This window comes from Triturus cristatus, chromosome 2_1 (genome assembly GCF_964204655.1).
Source record: "Triturus cristatus chromosome 2_1, aTriCri1.1, whole genome shotgun sequence".
Taxonomy (NCBI): Eukaryota; Metazoa; Chordata; class Amphibia; order Caudata; family Salamandridae; genus Triturus; species Triturus cristatus.
In genome coordinates this window covers 36138224-36154228 of record NC_140581.1, presented here as the reverse complement: position 1 = coordinate 36154228, position 16005 = coordinate 36138224, and the positions used below count along the sequence as shown (strand labels likewise).

At 38.7% G+C, this 16005-nt stretch overlaps 2 protein-coding genes across 2 annotated transcripts in view; one reads left to right on the top strand and one right to left on the bottom strand.

Annotated features, from left to right (window-relative positions):
* Positions 1-2489, bottom strand: part of LOC146863664 (uncharacterized) — a 51578-nt gene extending 49089 nt beyond the window's left edge. The window contains exon 1 of the mRNA XM_085640868.1: positions 2386-2489. Within this exon, the coding sequence (XP_085496994.1) occupies positions 2386-2489 (104 nt within the window). The remainder of the gene's footprint in view (positions 1-2385) is intronic.
* LOC146863663 (long-chain-fatty-acid--CoA ligase ACSBG2-like) overlaps positions 1-14171 on the top strand; it is a 309705-nt gene extending 295534 nt beyond the window's left edge. The window contains exon 13 of the mRNA XM_085636650.1: positions 13784-14171. Within this exon, the coding sequence (XP_085492776.1) occupies positions 13784-13929 (146 nt within the window). The 3' untranslated portion in view covers positions 13930-14171. The remainder of the gene's footprint in view (positions 1-13783) is intronic.
* Positions 14172-16005: the final 1834 nt, after the last annotated feature.

Sequence of the window (16005 nt, the reverse complement as noted above, 5' to 3'; positions counted from 1 at the left end):
TTTTTTCCATCTCCTTGGTGACTGGGACATCCATTGCTAGCAGAAAAATGACAATTAGGATACCTGCTATTGGGAACAGGATCACAGAAGCCCTCCAAAAATGCTTTCGATTACAGAGTGTATGAAGTTGGGAATACCTTTGAGGATTGTCTGAAAGATACTTAAAAGTCCAGAACGCATGGTCTTAAATAGGTGTACTATACCCATCGTATCAGACATGTTAAAGATAGTTTGCACAATTTCTGTGAAAAGGAAAGTGCAGTTTATTTATACTAGTGCCTGTATCTAAGCCGAGGACCATACAACCTGGAGATCATAAGTTTCTCGGGCAGAGGTTAAGGGCACAGTTTGCTGTAAAAGCATGCCTTTAATTTGGCTCAGAGTATCAAACCATATAAAGGAAACATTCAACAAAGGGCATAATGTTGCCTCCCCGACTGTATGGGTCGGGGGAAACAATACTTGCATACAGCAAGTAACCCTGGAGCTTACAGTGACAAGATATGCGATGCCCGGGAGCAGCCCACAACAACCTTGATCATTCAGCATCAAGTAACTCCCATTTGAAAGTAACTTGAACAACCGATTAATCACAGCAGCTGTGGACCCTTCAAGTAACAGGATAAGTTAGGAACAGAACCATTACAGGCCCCGTAAAGCATGATATCCTGGCATATGAGAGATCCACTTAAAGAGTTCTCGCAGTTTGTACAGCTAAGGAACACTTCCATGTCCACATTACTGCATCAACATCTGCATGGTAATTCCCAAGATTCCTTGATGAATTCCCTACCCATTGCTTCATATCTGCCTGCCTGTTGTTGTTCAAGGCAGTGCTGAAGCTGGGAAGTTGTGACCGGTAATGTTATATGGCCATGGATTAACCATTCTGTGGATAGTGACTCTGCCACAGCAAAAGGTAACTTTTCCAGTTTTTCCAAAGCACATAACCAGCGCGCAATGGTTGCAGCATCCAGCTTCATAACATAATAGAACATAGTTGCGATTGTCCGTGTTGTAGTGTGGACAAGTCCTTTTCTAGTATATCTATAGTAGAAGATACAATGTTGCCCAGGGAATAAATCCTGGATGTTAATGTAGTCATACCATTGTCAACTACCGCTAACGCCTTTTCTAGGTTAATTCTATCTAATTCATGAAGTCTCTCCGCAGCTTCTTGTTGAGAGATTTTCCATATTTCATTATAGACAGCATTTAAAGAAATGTTTCTGGCGTGGCTTCCGGGGACCTAATAAAAAATCCCTTAGATCCACCTCACCTAAGAGTAAGGATAAGAGGCACATCTTCCCAACACTGTATGATGTCACCACCCCCGGATGTTCTCTCTGTACATAGCATTGGTCAGGCCTATGGTCATACCCTTTGGTTGTACCCCTGAATCTTGACTGACATCTGTTTGTGTCTGTAGGCCAAACTAACCGTCCCTTCCAATTAGGGTCTGAAGTATTGTATCCTCTCCACGTGATGTAAAATTGAAGTGTGAAGGTGTGGGAATCTGAGGCATGTTCAAATCCTTGTTCTTGGCTAGTCCAAGACAGGAAGTCTGATGCACAGTTTCATTCAGAAATAGTATCTGCTGTGGAATGAGGCAAGCCCTAAATAGTTCGTCTGTTCCCTGAACTTTCCATTCCTTAGAACCCCAAACAGATTTTGTGTCTATAGTGTCCTTCCATAAGTCAAAACCCTGTTCAGACAGTTGGGAAATAAAGGATGCAGAATATAACTGTTTGGTGTCAGTCAGCATATTTTTGTCTGCAGGTGGAGGTGCAACCTTATAGTAATATGAGGTCAGGCCAGAAGTGTTAAACCCTGAAAAATGAGAACATTTCTGTGCAAACATTTTTGAAGTACCTTTTGGTGGTGGCAGGCAATGTTCCCAGTGCTTGAAAATGCAGCAGATTGTTCTTAATCAGACAACATATTATTTACAGTCTCAAAATCCCAATCATCAGAAAATATACTGGAGGTAATGATGTAATTTAGAGAATTTTTAAATAAATGTGGTATTTTCAAAAGTTCAGTGGGACCAATACATAATAATCAACTTTGTCCCAAACTATACCATCAGGAATTTGAACAGCTGTAATGTTCATGGAAAACAAGTCTCTTTGTTCACGGTGGGAAGATGTATGAGGTTTCAGGACCAAGTTCACATTTGCTACTACAGAGCATTCCGGGAGATATTTTCCATTTATGAGTAAGCTAAAAACAGTAACTAGGCCAATCCAGAACAGAAAAACAATATTCCAGTTATCATCCAGAGTTGTAGCCAAGGTGAGACCGGGTAAGTATTTTTCAGGAAAGTGTAGAAATCACATATTTCTTGCTTACGGGATACTGGAGCTGGCGTTGTCCCAGGTTCACTGAGAGAAGGTATCAAAATCAATGAAGTAACCAGATACAGTCCGATCTATCTTTGGTAGCTCAGCAGGTTTTGTTGAACTGGCAGGTGTTTCTTGTCGAGGCATATTGATGTAGACATCGGTGTTAGGCCAAATTGATATTTGTCTTTCAATTGTGTTTTGAAGTTCTGTTTCAAGAGGAATGAGTTCCATTTCGTTGTTGGAAATTACATCATTTTGGATTGGTGACTCTTCAAATGTTATGAGTCTTTCTATCTCAACTTCCTGTATGCTAGCCAGAGGAGAGCGTCAGCTACCCAGGGGCCCACGAGGCCTACTATTCAGTATCGGCCACATAGTGTGGTTTGATCACATCAATAGAGATGAATCTCTTTTCTTTTTTTTCCGGCAAGAGGTGGAAGAAGTACTGTACTTGATCCTTTGACAGCCAGGACAGGTACAGGCTTTCTGTATGACAGTCCAAATTCTTTCTTGTCCTCCATCTTTCCTCTGACTAGATCCCCGACTTTTGGGATTCAGACAGGTCTTGCCATGCCTGATTTGACTTCCCCAGTGGCGGTGCGTTTTACTCGCACGTTGCTTAGTAGTGCCCGTGATTCATTCAGATCCTGTAAAACAACCAAACGTTTATTGATGTCAAATGGTTTTTTAACCACCACTGTGCTTTCATAATCAAGATCAGGTACCCACATTCTTGTCTCAAATAGGGCCTCGTAAGGAGTGCACCCCCTAGAGAACTTCTTGGCATGTTATTAGGCGCTCGTTGGACCCTCTATAAGTGATTGACTCAACTACCACCGAACCTAATACTCTTGCTGTTAAAGATTGCTTTAAGTACCAGTTTTTCCTCTCCATGACCAAATTTCCCTTGGGGTGGTACGGAGAGGAGTACCACAATGCTACACCCAATCCTTCCATTGCTTTCTTGCAAGCCCTAGAGCTAAAAGCTGGGCCACGGTCAGAATGTATGTGTATGTCCCTATAAAGACTCGCAAATCTTTTATAACAGTTCGAGCGTCAGCCATGCGCTGAGGCCATACCCATAGGAATCTAAAGCATGAATTCACTGCCACCAAGATGTACTTGTACGCCACATCCGAATGTAGGGGGCCACAGTGGTCCAACTAGACACAAGCGAGTGGTCTGTCTGATATTAGTAGTGGTGTCTGCGCTGCACGTGCTATGGTGGAACCTTTCATCTGCTGGCAGATGTCGCAATTTAGGACAAAATTCTTCATTTGTTTAGTTAAACCAGGCCTGAATAGCGTTGTTTCAATAATTAATCCGTTGCGGTAATCCCTGTGTGTGCAGAACCTAGACCCTCGTTTGCAGCTAATATTAAACCTAATCTGCGATCCAAGTTTAGTATTACTCTATCCCCCACTCCTGGGATTTGAGTATATGGAATGTTATTTGCATCTAACTTGTAGGAGTACTTGAGTGGAAAACCTGTAGGTAAGGCTGGGCTGTTTTTGCGTGAAGCAATGACAACTACCATTATCTGTCCGTTTAATCTCGTTTTTTAACGAGTGATTGCAGCTACGGCAGCAGTACGTACTGCCCCCTTTGCGGCTTCATCAGCCAATAAATTCCCTTCAACGTGAACGCCATCACGTCGATGACTCAGCATGTGTATCACATGAGCTCTTGGTAGATCGTTTTTCAACTCAGCTACCTGTTCCCATAACATGTTATGGTTAATTGTGTCACCTTTTGAGTCTTTAAACCCATTTTGACCCCAGTAGTGAAGATATTAATTTCATGACTGGACACATTAAAAAGAATCGCACACAGTCAGCTATTGATCCATATTTATAAGTGCCAGTAACAGGGCTTTTAATTCTGCTAGCTGTGCCATGCAGTCACCTAGAGACACTGTCTTCGCATCGCTGGGATGGAACTTGCCATCCTGCAAACGACCCTTCACAATCGTACACGCTGCGCTGTATTGCTGTTTACTCCCTATGGCCGGCTGAGCAGATCCGTCAGTGTAAATAATGTATTCATACTGATCTAGAGTCATTATTTCATTTGGTAGAGGATATTCTTGTTCATATTGCAGGAATGCCTGTGTTTTTAGACTAGAGTCATATCTGTATTCTACATCCATTGCAGTGGGAGAATTAGCCCATTGTATCCATCTTGGATGTAAGGCTTTAGCATTTGGAACGCTTGCCTTTGTAGCAGCCTCTACGGCTGGTAACGGAGTTACAACAATTATTCATTTTCCCAAAGCCAGTGCTCTTTCTCTTACTACAGTGGTCTGTACAGCTGTCAGTATTTTTTCTGTAGATGCAAAGCTCATTTCGGCGTTTGTGTACAAGTGTGATTTGTATGCTATGGGTACTGTTTCTCCTTCATTTAAGGTTAGGTAAATGTACCCAGATTGACCCGCTATTTTATTTATTTATTTATTTATGGAGCTTATAGAGCGCGCAGCTACCTCCAAAGGAGGTGTCCCGGCGCTAAGATTACATAACTGTCCCCATGAGGAGTAACCAAGATCATATCTCACAGAGAGAATGGGAAACGGTGAGGAGTTGACACGGCTCACCATGTTGCAGACATTTACTCATGTCTGCAAGTGTTTTGAAGCTATCCTGTCAGTTTGTAGGGAACAAAGGATATCTATGTGTTCCTGTGTCCAATGCTTAACTGAAAATTCAGGTCTGATTAAGTCGTAGAAAGATTTTACTTTTTCTGCATAATCTAAAATGCATGTTCTGCCAAAATTTAAAAATCCCAATAATTGTAACTTTTTCAGCGATTTAGGAGGTTGGAGCAGCGCACACTTTTCTAAAAAGTTAGCTGCCAAGCTTTTACCTTCACTTCATAACCCATGTCCCAAAAATAGGACATAGAGGTGGGCTATTTTCCATTTATTTTTAATTAAATTTGCAGCCCTTTGAGGCGAACCCCAAAATTATGTTGCTCACCCTGGCCTGGTGATCCTTTAAATCATCATCCGTCAGATAAGTATCATCTACATAAGACAATGCCTCTTCATACAAATTCTGAAGTAACTCTGTTACCCAGCTCTTTTCTTATACCCTTGGGGGAGTCAACAAAATTTACGCTGAAAACCTGGACTGAGAATGCTGTCAGATATCTGCTTTCAGGTGCTGTATTTTGACAGAAAAATCCATTTGAGATATCTAGTGATGTTTTTTATTTTTTCCGTACAATGATATTCATTGATGCGGCTCTATGTGCATTCTGTACTGCAAATGTTTTAGTGCATTTGTTCAGATGTCTGTAGTCTAAAACTAGACAGTATAAATGATTGTGTTTCATTATGGGGATTATTCATTAGAGAGGTGCAAACTTCTATTGCACCCTGGTATTCAAGTTGATTTAAGATCTCCCTGATCTGTTTTTTCGACTTTTGTTTTATTGGATACTGGCTCTGTGGAGTTGGAGTAGTTTTTCCTGTGATTATATGGTGAGGTGACTTAGCATCCGACCCAACCTGGTTGCGATATAAGGCTGGAGCAAGGGCTACCGCCCACTCCTGCGTGTATGTGTGTTTTAAGTCTATTAGAACGAGGTTGGAAAATGCTGGTAAAATTACTGTTTCTTCTTTTGGGCAATCCATAACAATTTCAGGCGGCCAATCTTTCTCAGCTAAAAGACTGACATAGCCAAGAGTAAGGTTTTCCCAAAAGAGACCTTTAAGTTTCCTGGGTTTTTCCCCCTCCGTTTGGAGTGTTATCTCATGTAACCTATTTGGGACACTTACACGTGCATCAGGTGTTTCCACCATGAAATGCTCATTCAACTCCGCTGTCAGAAATTCCAACAGGTTCTGGCGAGTTATTGTTACTTCTGCAGCGCTGTCTAGCATCGTCAGAGCCCATTCCCTGTTCTAAAGTTGAGTCCTCAGAATTCTGGGCATGTCTAACTTTGAGACCTGCTACTTTCATCTTTTTAAAATGAGGTTTTGATTTTGGCTCGTCCTACTTTTGGAAGTATAGTCTAAAGCGTGCTGCGTGTCGCTGGACTTTGTACGCTCTTCTTGTCTATGTTCTGAATGTCCTTCCCTCTCGGAGTTTCTTGTCGAACCCTGAAAGGAATGAGAGGAACATGTATCAGTATCCTGATACCGGTCAGGTTTTTTAATGTTATCTCTATTCCTAAGGTTGCACCTCCTTTTGGAGGGCTCCTGCTAAGGAGAACCACCCCTGGATTGAGATCTATTCTCTCTATTCTTTTGTTTTTTTTTTTTACTATCCAATTTCTTCTTGGAAGAATCAGGTGCTTGCTTGGTGTTATCCTTTTCAGGACCACACATGAGTTGAGGTTTTGTTGCGCTAGCTCCCAAACTATCTATACCTAATTCAGCATAGGTGTCTTCAATAATTGTAGGTAATTCACATTCCTGTTGTAAAGGAGTGAAATCCCTCAGGTGTAGGCGTATTGCCATATCTGCTGCATCCCCTTTACCGTTACCTGAGCAAAATTACCTAATACTTTCATCCCTAAGTTCAGAGCAGGTTCTGCTCCATACTCATTCTATATTTGTCTTAATACATCTGGTATTACTGCTAATGATGGGATACCATGAGTTCTGGTATATATTGCAGCGAAACTGTACCCCAAGTGGTACACTCCTCCATTTGGGGAGCTATCCCCATTGGCAAGCAGATTGTTAGCATTCTGTGTTTTTCTTGAGGGCTGGTGTATGGAAATACTGCTTCTGGCTGTGTTATTTTTTTTAGCTATCCAGAATGGCATTTGCTCCTGTTTAGTGGGCATTTTACCGATAACTGTGTGTAGCGTTTGCAATGTAATTTTAGTTGTAGATCCCTGAATTTGTCCTGTTTGCATAGCTTTTGTTGGCTGAAGTGTGGGTGTTCTCATCACAAACTGTGTCAGGTTTCTGTAAAGTTTTATTATTCCTTTATGAAGCGGACATTAAGTCTGCTACTGGCATTGAGTCAATGTCTGGATGCGGTGTGTAAGCCTCAAGGACTGGCCAAGTGGACCTAGTCTTACTTTGTCTTTTGTGCTGAGGAGGCCGCCTTTTAATCAGTTTATATGCTCCTGGTAGGTGAGCGGAAATTCAATGTCCTCATACGGGCAGTATTCATTTGGTGGTTCATCCTCACTGTAAGAATGAAATGTATGTGATTGTGCATCTGCTTGTGGGAATTTAACCCATGAATAGAATACCTCTGTTCTATATGATTTGTGAGCCTCAATCAAGAATGTTACTGTCCCAACCCTAGCTGTGACTCCATAGACTGCTAGTTGTAGTATAAGGGCATTTCTGACATTTTCAGAAATGTTGATTTCATTTTACTCTTCTTCTTCTGTAACTCTACCACATTGTGCTCTAACAGCTGCGTCTTCATCAGCCATTGTTGACAAAGGTTTCTCAAGGAAGAGTTTCAAGGAAACTGAGATAAGGTTTTATGCACAATAGGAACAATTTGTCCTTCAAGCTTGATAAACCTACAGCCAATACGTAGTATATGCCTACTAAGCTGTGGCGGATAGTTCCCTTCCCACTCCAGACATCTCTGGGGAAATGTGAGTAGGGGGTCTCTGAGAAAAGCACAACTATGCTACTACTCAGATTTGACTGTTAAATGACTACCAAACCAACGTTGGCGGCGCCATGCCGTGTAGTTCCTATAAACCTATATAGGACCTGTGCATTTAGACAAGACACACTAGAATTGGTGTCTGGACTGATTCTAGACACCCCCACCGGGTATGTTAGCCTGTATACCAGCTAGCTCACAGTGCCACTTGAAACCCCTCTTACCAAGGAGAGAATAGTTCTTGGCAACTATCGAACTTGACAACCCTGATCCCTCAGGATCGTGGAAACAGTGCCATACTTTTAAATCAGTCACTCGTGCTCACATTGTCTCACAGAGATACACAGAATAAATGGTGGGGAAGTTTTTCAAAAAGCATTTATTGAACCAGCGTCATTCTAGTGTAAAATAGGTGTGCTCAAACAACCATTAGACAGAAACAGATATAAATGATTAGCAGCACTAACTGAGTAAAAGGATAGTAGATTTCTACCATAGTGCTAAAACAATACAGACAAGTATATAAAATACATGACAGTAAAATGCATACTCCTATGATGCTACCCTAACTAGATAGACCTCAGTGTACCTAGCATGTATGTAGGTGTAAAGCCAAGAATCCCTCTAGGATAAAGTGAACCCCATTACCTGAAGTGAGAGACTGTGGAACTCCGTCTTGGTCTCGAGATAAACACCCCACAAGGGATGTCAGACCACTGCGAGCTGGAGTTTCTGCATGCAGGAACCTCAGCGTCTGGCGTCAGTGCGTCGGCATGGAAGTCCTTTTCTCCTCTGACTACCTAAGCAAGATATGGTGTTTATATATCCAAAGTGATACCCTCAGGGGTTCTACCTTACTGTGTCATGTCAGACTTAGGACTACGGAAGGAATGACCCTTATACATAGTTACAGTCCTGCTGAGTTTCCAAGAATCCTCATGCATAATGGACGAGGCTAGTTTTCAGGGAAAACCTTACATCCTGTGAGCTGTATTGTAACTAGGTAAAAGGTCAGTCCTAAGAACTGTTATGTAGTGTAATTGTAGGGGAGAATATAGGTGAAAGGTTAGGTGACTACCCGAGCCTATATTGGGGTGCCTATATGAAACATAACAGTACTGCATAATAATCTTGCATATTTCTGTAAGGTTGCATGTCACTGGATGGCCCAAAGGTTTCTGTCGGGGAATCCAGCGACAGTAGAGCTTCTGACTAACACAACAATATCACAAAAATACAGAATGACAAATGGTCAGTTATAATTGGTCCACACCCTCAACCTAAAGAGGTTGTATGCAACCTTGGATCCCATGATGTGAGTCTCTTGCTTAATGATTACGTTGCAATACTGCCTCAAACTTGTGTGTGCCAGATAAATCTGTTAAAAGACTTTCTGCCATTTATGGATTTTGGTCTTCAATTCCCTTCAAGTCCCTGTGATTCAGGGTTTGATGTTGTCTAACTTGGATAATTGAATTGTGTGAATTTCAGACAAATCCTCAAAGAGGCTCGGATGGTTCAGAATACAGCTGCTCGTCTCGTAGGTAACACTCCTCAGAGACATCACATCACCCCCATTTTGAGACAACTACATGGGCTCCCCATTAGGCAGCACATCTTATTTAAAGCCATGACAATTATTTATTGGGTGGTCATAGATCTGCCACGCCTTTCTTAAGGACAATTCCTCAATCTATCCACTAAGTCATTTGAAATTTACAAGAGCTCATGACTTAGTCATTCCTAAAGAGTATACAATGAATTATGGCCAGTGGGCTGTTTCCATAATGGCCATAAGAGAGTGAACTGATCTCTCAGATGAAAATCAGAGCATTCTCCAAATGTTGCCCTCCTGAAGAAGAATATTAAAAACACTGCTGTTTAGCCAAAGTGACTTATTTTATATTATGCTATTCTTCTTTGTTTGTTCTATGTTAAAATGTGTTATTTTCAGCGTCTTGAAGCTTGGGATTATGAGTGAATAATAATAATTAATATCTTAAAGTTGTCTGTGATATATGTATTTCTTTTTATATCATAGAATTTTGTGCAATAGAAGCAACAAAACAAGTAATACAAAATACATAGGGTACAGGGTTAGATCAATGCAACAGAGACAAGACAATGTAATGCTCCTGTAAACCTTTCTGAGAAGAGCCTAATACATTTTACTCACTTTCGCTTCATTGTATTTTTTTCTATATTGTTTGTTGAAGCTACTACTTGTATTCTTGGTTGGTCTCACATTCACAATTTTGTTGTCTGTATCACTTTTTGATTTATTAGATCTTTACACTCCACTGTGCCCATGGTATAAAATTCAGAGACATAGATACTTCTAAGAAGTTTTTAGTTTACAGCTGTGTGTGGCCCAGGACAATATTTACGACAGATTAGGCACTGGCTGGTTGACGCTCCCAACTCAGTCGACCAGGAGGACCTATTGTAATGAGGGTAAATAGACATAATATCGAAAAAAAAATATCGAGTAGCAAGAATATCGAGTTTTTAATATCGAATGGACAGAATATCGACTTGCAAAAATATAGTGGTGAAGAATATCGAAAAACAGGTAAGAAATATCGATTGCAATAATATAGTTGTTAAAAATATCGATTTTTTTATAGTGTTTTAAGTGTTAGTATATGTGTTAAAAGTATGTATTAATATTGGAATGTATGTTAGAATATTTTTAAATTATTGAATTTTATGTTTTTTTATTTTTTTGTAATTTAATTCCGTAGCGGGTTGTGGGTTTATAGGGGAGTAGGGTGGGAAGTAATTTAATTATAGTACATTAAATAATAATTTATAGGAATTATTAATTATTTTTAATTTAATTTTGCGTTTTACTTCTGTAGCGGGTTGTGGGTTTATAGGGGAATAGGGTGGGAAGTAATTTAATAATATATTATTAAATAATAATTTATAGGAATTATTAATTATTTTTAATTTAATTTTGCGTTTTATTTCTGTAACGGGTTGTGGGTTTATAGGGGAATAGGGTGGGAAGTAATTTAATTGTTATTAGTTAATTATTAATTGGTATTGCAAATTAATTGGTTGTTGATTAATTATTAATTGGTAAATAATTAGTATTAATTGTTAATTAATTTGTATTAATTGTTTAATTGATAATTATGTTAATTGTATTCATTTAATATTTGTAGCGGGCAGTGTGTTTATAGGGGAATATGGTGGCAAGTAATATAATTGTAAATAAATAATTATGTAATTTATTTGTGTATATTGTTAATTAATATATCTTTAATTTAATTTTGCATTTTACTTCTGTAGTGGGTTGTGGGTTTATAGGGGAATAGGGTGGGAAGTAATTTAATTGTTATTAGTTAATTATTAATTGGTATTGCAAATTAATTGTTTGTTGATTAATTATTAATTTGTAAATAATTAGTATTAATTGATAATTAATTAGTATTAATAGGTAAATTGATAATTATGTTAATTGTATTCAATTAATATTTGTAGCGGGTATTGTGTTTATACGGGAATATGGTGGGAAGTAATATAATTGGGAAAAAAAATTTATTTAAATAATTTGTGTATATCCTTAATTAATATATTATAAATTAATTATTAATTGGTATTATTTGCATTTATTAATGTTTGTTATTGAAAAACAATTGTTTGTTAATTAATTATTAATTGTTAATTAATTAAACAAAAATGTATTGGTATTTAAAAATGATCAATTCTTGTGTGATTGGTAATTAATGGTAATACTTGTTTTTGTATTAATAATTAATTAATTTAAAAATAAAAATACATTTATTATTTTCTCTACTATTGCACTTACTTGAGTGGGAATAGTAATTTTTACCCCTACGCTATCCAATGCTTTCCCTATTATTGCACTCTCTGGAGTGTGAATAGTAATTTTTACCCTCCCGCTATCCAACGCTTTCCCTACTGTTGCACTCACTGGAGTGGGAATAGTAATTTTTACCCTCCCGCTATCTAACGCTTTCCCTACTGTTGCACTCACTGGAGTGGGAATAGTAATTTTTACTCTCCCGCTATCCAACGCTTTCCCTACTGTTGCACTCTCTGGAGTGGGAATAGTAATTTTTACTCCTACGCTATCCAACGCTTTCCCTACTGTTGCACTCACTGGAGTGGGAATAGTAATTTTTACTCTCCCGCTATCCAACGCTTTCCCTACTGTTGCACTCTCTGGAGTGGGAATAGTAATTTTTACTCCTACGCTATCCAACGCTTTCCCTACTGTTGCACTCACTGGAGTGGGAATAGTAAATGTTACCCCTACGCTATCCAACGTTTTCCCTACTGTTGCACTCTCTGGAGTGTGAATAGTAATTTTTACCCCTACGCTATCCAACGCTTTCCCTACTGTTGCACTCACTGGAGTGGGAATAGTAAATGTTACCCTCCCGCTATCCAACGCTTTCCCTACTGTTGCACTCTCTGGAGTGGGAATAGTAATTTTTACCCCTACGCTATCCAATGTTTTCCCTATTATTGCACTCTCTGGAGTGGGAATAGTAATTTTTACCCTCCCGCTATCCAACGCTTTCCCTACTGTTGCACTCTCTGGAGTGGGAATAGTCATTTTAACCCCTACGCTATCCAACGCTTTCCCTACTGTTGCACTCACTGGAGTGGGAATAGTAAATGTTACCCTCCCGCTATCCAACGCTTTCCCTACTGTTGCACTCTCTGGAGTGGGAATAGTAATTTTTACCCCTACGCTATCCAACGCTTTCCCTACTGTTGCACTCACTGGAGTGGGAATAGTAAATGTTACCCTCCCGCTATCCAACGCTTTCCCTACTGTTGCACTCACTGGAGTGGGAATAGTAAATGTTACCCTCCCGCTATCCAACGCTTTCCCTACTGTTGCACTCTCTGGAGTGGGAATAGTAATTTTTACCCCTACGCTATCCAACGCTTTCCCTACTGTTGCACTCACTGGAGTGGGAATAGTAAATGTTACCCTCCCGCTATCCAACGCTTTCCCTACTGTTGCACTCACTGGAGTGGGAATAGTAAATGTTACCCTCCCGCTATCCAACGCTTTCCCTACTGTTGCATTCTCTGGAGTGGGAATAGTAATTTTTACCCTCCCGCTATCCAACGCTTTCCCTACTATTGCACTTACTGGAGTGGTAATAGTAAATTTTACGCGCCCGCTATCCTACACAGAAAATATTGAATATTTTTAATTAATATCACGTTAAGATATATGTATTAATTTTTTTTTTACTTACTTTAATTATTCATTAAGTATACTGTTATTTAAGTATTTTTAAGTATGTGTCAGTTAATTATATGTATTATTTCATTTATTTAACATTACTTTTAAAACATTTAAAAAATTCGATATTTTGACTAACTATATTACTTACAACGATATTTTGGATTCGATATTTTTGTAATTTCCTGTTTGGAGATAGGACTTCGATATTTTGGCATTCTATATTTTGGCATCGATATTTTTGTAAGTCTATATTTTTGTAGTCAATATTATGTCAGTGATCCTGTAATGAGAAACTTAGGTAGAGATTAGCCTTAAATAGGGCCTCAGTAAAAATACATAGGACAGTTAGGAAGTATATGTGGGTATAATAATAATATGTAGTCCATAGTTAGAACATTAATAGATGGATTAATAGACGGTAGAGAACAATTCTCTTTAAGGACATTTGTTGCAAGGGAGAAACATTTACCAGAGTTGGAGATTTACAGAATGGAAACAGAACAGTTAGAAGATTATATTTAAGAGTTTTGAAAGATTGTATTTTTGCTTTTGATATACATTGCTTTTTCTCTTCCTCCTTGACTAACTTTCCTCATCTGTTCTCTCATATTCAGGCCCCACCTTGAAATTGAAGCGTCCTGTTATTTTAAAAAAGTATGAGAAGATCATTGATGATTTCTACAAGGTAGGAAGACCCCGACAGGGAAAGAAACAAAGACCTCTAGCCCAAAGAAGTAAAGGATTAAAAAGTAAGCTGTAAAGATCTACTGACTCCTGGGGAATCTGGATGTCAAAGGGACAGATAGTAAAGGATTGCACAGTGTGTTTGTAAATGCAATCAGCTATCAAGTTAAGGTTTCTGGAAATCTTCTTACCGGCCATTTCTGGTGATCTAGAAGTTGGTAAAACTATGTAGACACGTTCCATTGGCTGGCCTGCAAGTCAATGATTATAGTAAGTTCCTGTAACCAGCTATGTAAATAAAGCTTGATTTTATTGTAAGACTGTGCGTGTAATTTGAGTAAGGTAGTGTTCATTCAACAATGGAATGTGTGCTTGAATCCAACAAATCAACTCTTCTTCCAGTTTGAGACTACAGTTGAATTCCTATCCTTAATCCGCTACTTATTTGTAGTGGATTTTTCCTTTTATGGTTATTTCCAGATTCCACTTCTACGTAATACACCCTCCAATCCTTGAAGTGCATTCTCCATGAGGTGCATATATTATTATTGTGTAAACATTTGGGAAAGATATTATTAAGTTATTTATATAAGGTAATAATGAGGGTTAGCATTTTGGGAAACTTAAGGGAAGTCATAAAGGAAAAAGGAACATCTGAAACTTACCTCAGTTTGCATGGACAAAGCAAACCATAGATTACTGTAAAAGTGTCATTTAAATAAGAGACTGAGATTAATACCCCCCTACCGGGATTCATCAAATTTGATTAATCTCAGAAAGATTAAACATTGCAACTCTTGCTCACTTTCACATCTCACCTCACCGTGCGGGATTATGACAGACCGAGATGGTAATTCCAGCTCCGACTCCTGCCCTTTTGCCCGTAACATTCTGCTCTCAAGTCAAAAATATTGAATTCTCTAGACACAGTCCAAAGAGATCTGTTATACATACTGAGGTGCTATTCACAAACTGCACTGTGCAATACATTTATTAGTACTACAACTCTACTACAAATGCTATCCAGAAACCTTGCAGTGTAAATTCCCATTTCCACTGCTCCTATTCTTTCTATGGGGAGATCCTAACAGATGATATTTTACTACTCAATAGTAATTGTGGCAGGGACCATGGAAACTGGCTGGAAAATGGGGCAGCCTGACTACTAAATGGGAGGGGTTTAGAGAGAAGTAAGGAGGCGTTTAGGCAGGAGTAGGGAGGCTTTTAGGGCGTGAAATGCTTTCACAAACTACATGTTTAAAATGATTACAGCCAAAGAGGAATCCAAAGGAGTACTAAATTACACAAGCTCAGAGCCTCACACATGGCCAACCACTGGTACTGCAGCACCCTCCACTAGGAAAGAGCGAGGGTAGGGACTTAAATAAAACTTAAATAATACATAATAGGAATTTGTTTTGAATTAACGAAATTTTCAAATAGTTAAATAGTTAAAAATATAACTAAATGTAATCTATTGTTAGAAAAAATCTAAATTGAAAACATTTATTATTTAAATAATTAATAGAAAATGTAACATGAATGTGTATTAAAATGTAATCAAATTAATTTTAAATAATTGTATACATCACTTTTAATAATTATTAATGCATAATAAAAAGTGTCATAAATTTACTTTTGGTGGGACTTTATCTTTAAATTTAAAGTTCAGAAAAACAGGTTCTATTTAATGAGTTTATTAAATTAATTAAAAGATTATTCTTTTTTCTTTTGTTCTACATTGAGTTAAATATACTCTTTTTTACTTTCCCCCCACTTTAGCATAGAGAGACTCTACAGATATCCCTATAGTAAGGTATAGCAAAAATAAAAATAGCTTATTAAACTTAAATATTATATATTTAGATAATAAATATACAAGCAACAAACAGCCATCCTGCTGCCCTACTCCCTCTGGCCCTAAAAATCCACAAACACACATTTTCTACCGGCTCCAAGCAAATTTAAACGTTAAATCCTCACACATATAGATTTACATGAACAAGGACCATCCTACATCAACCATCGACTCAACTTTTATCTACCCACAAGGCACCTGTGCTCCTCCTCTCGCACACTCACAGACCCCCCAGCATCCGTCGCAGCCACTGTGGGTGTCGCACCTTCTCCTACAACGCTGCCAAGACCTAGA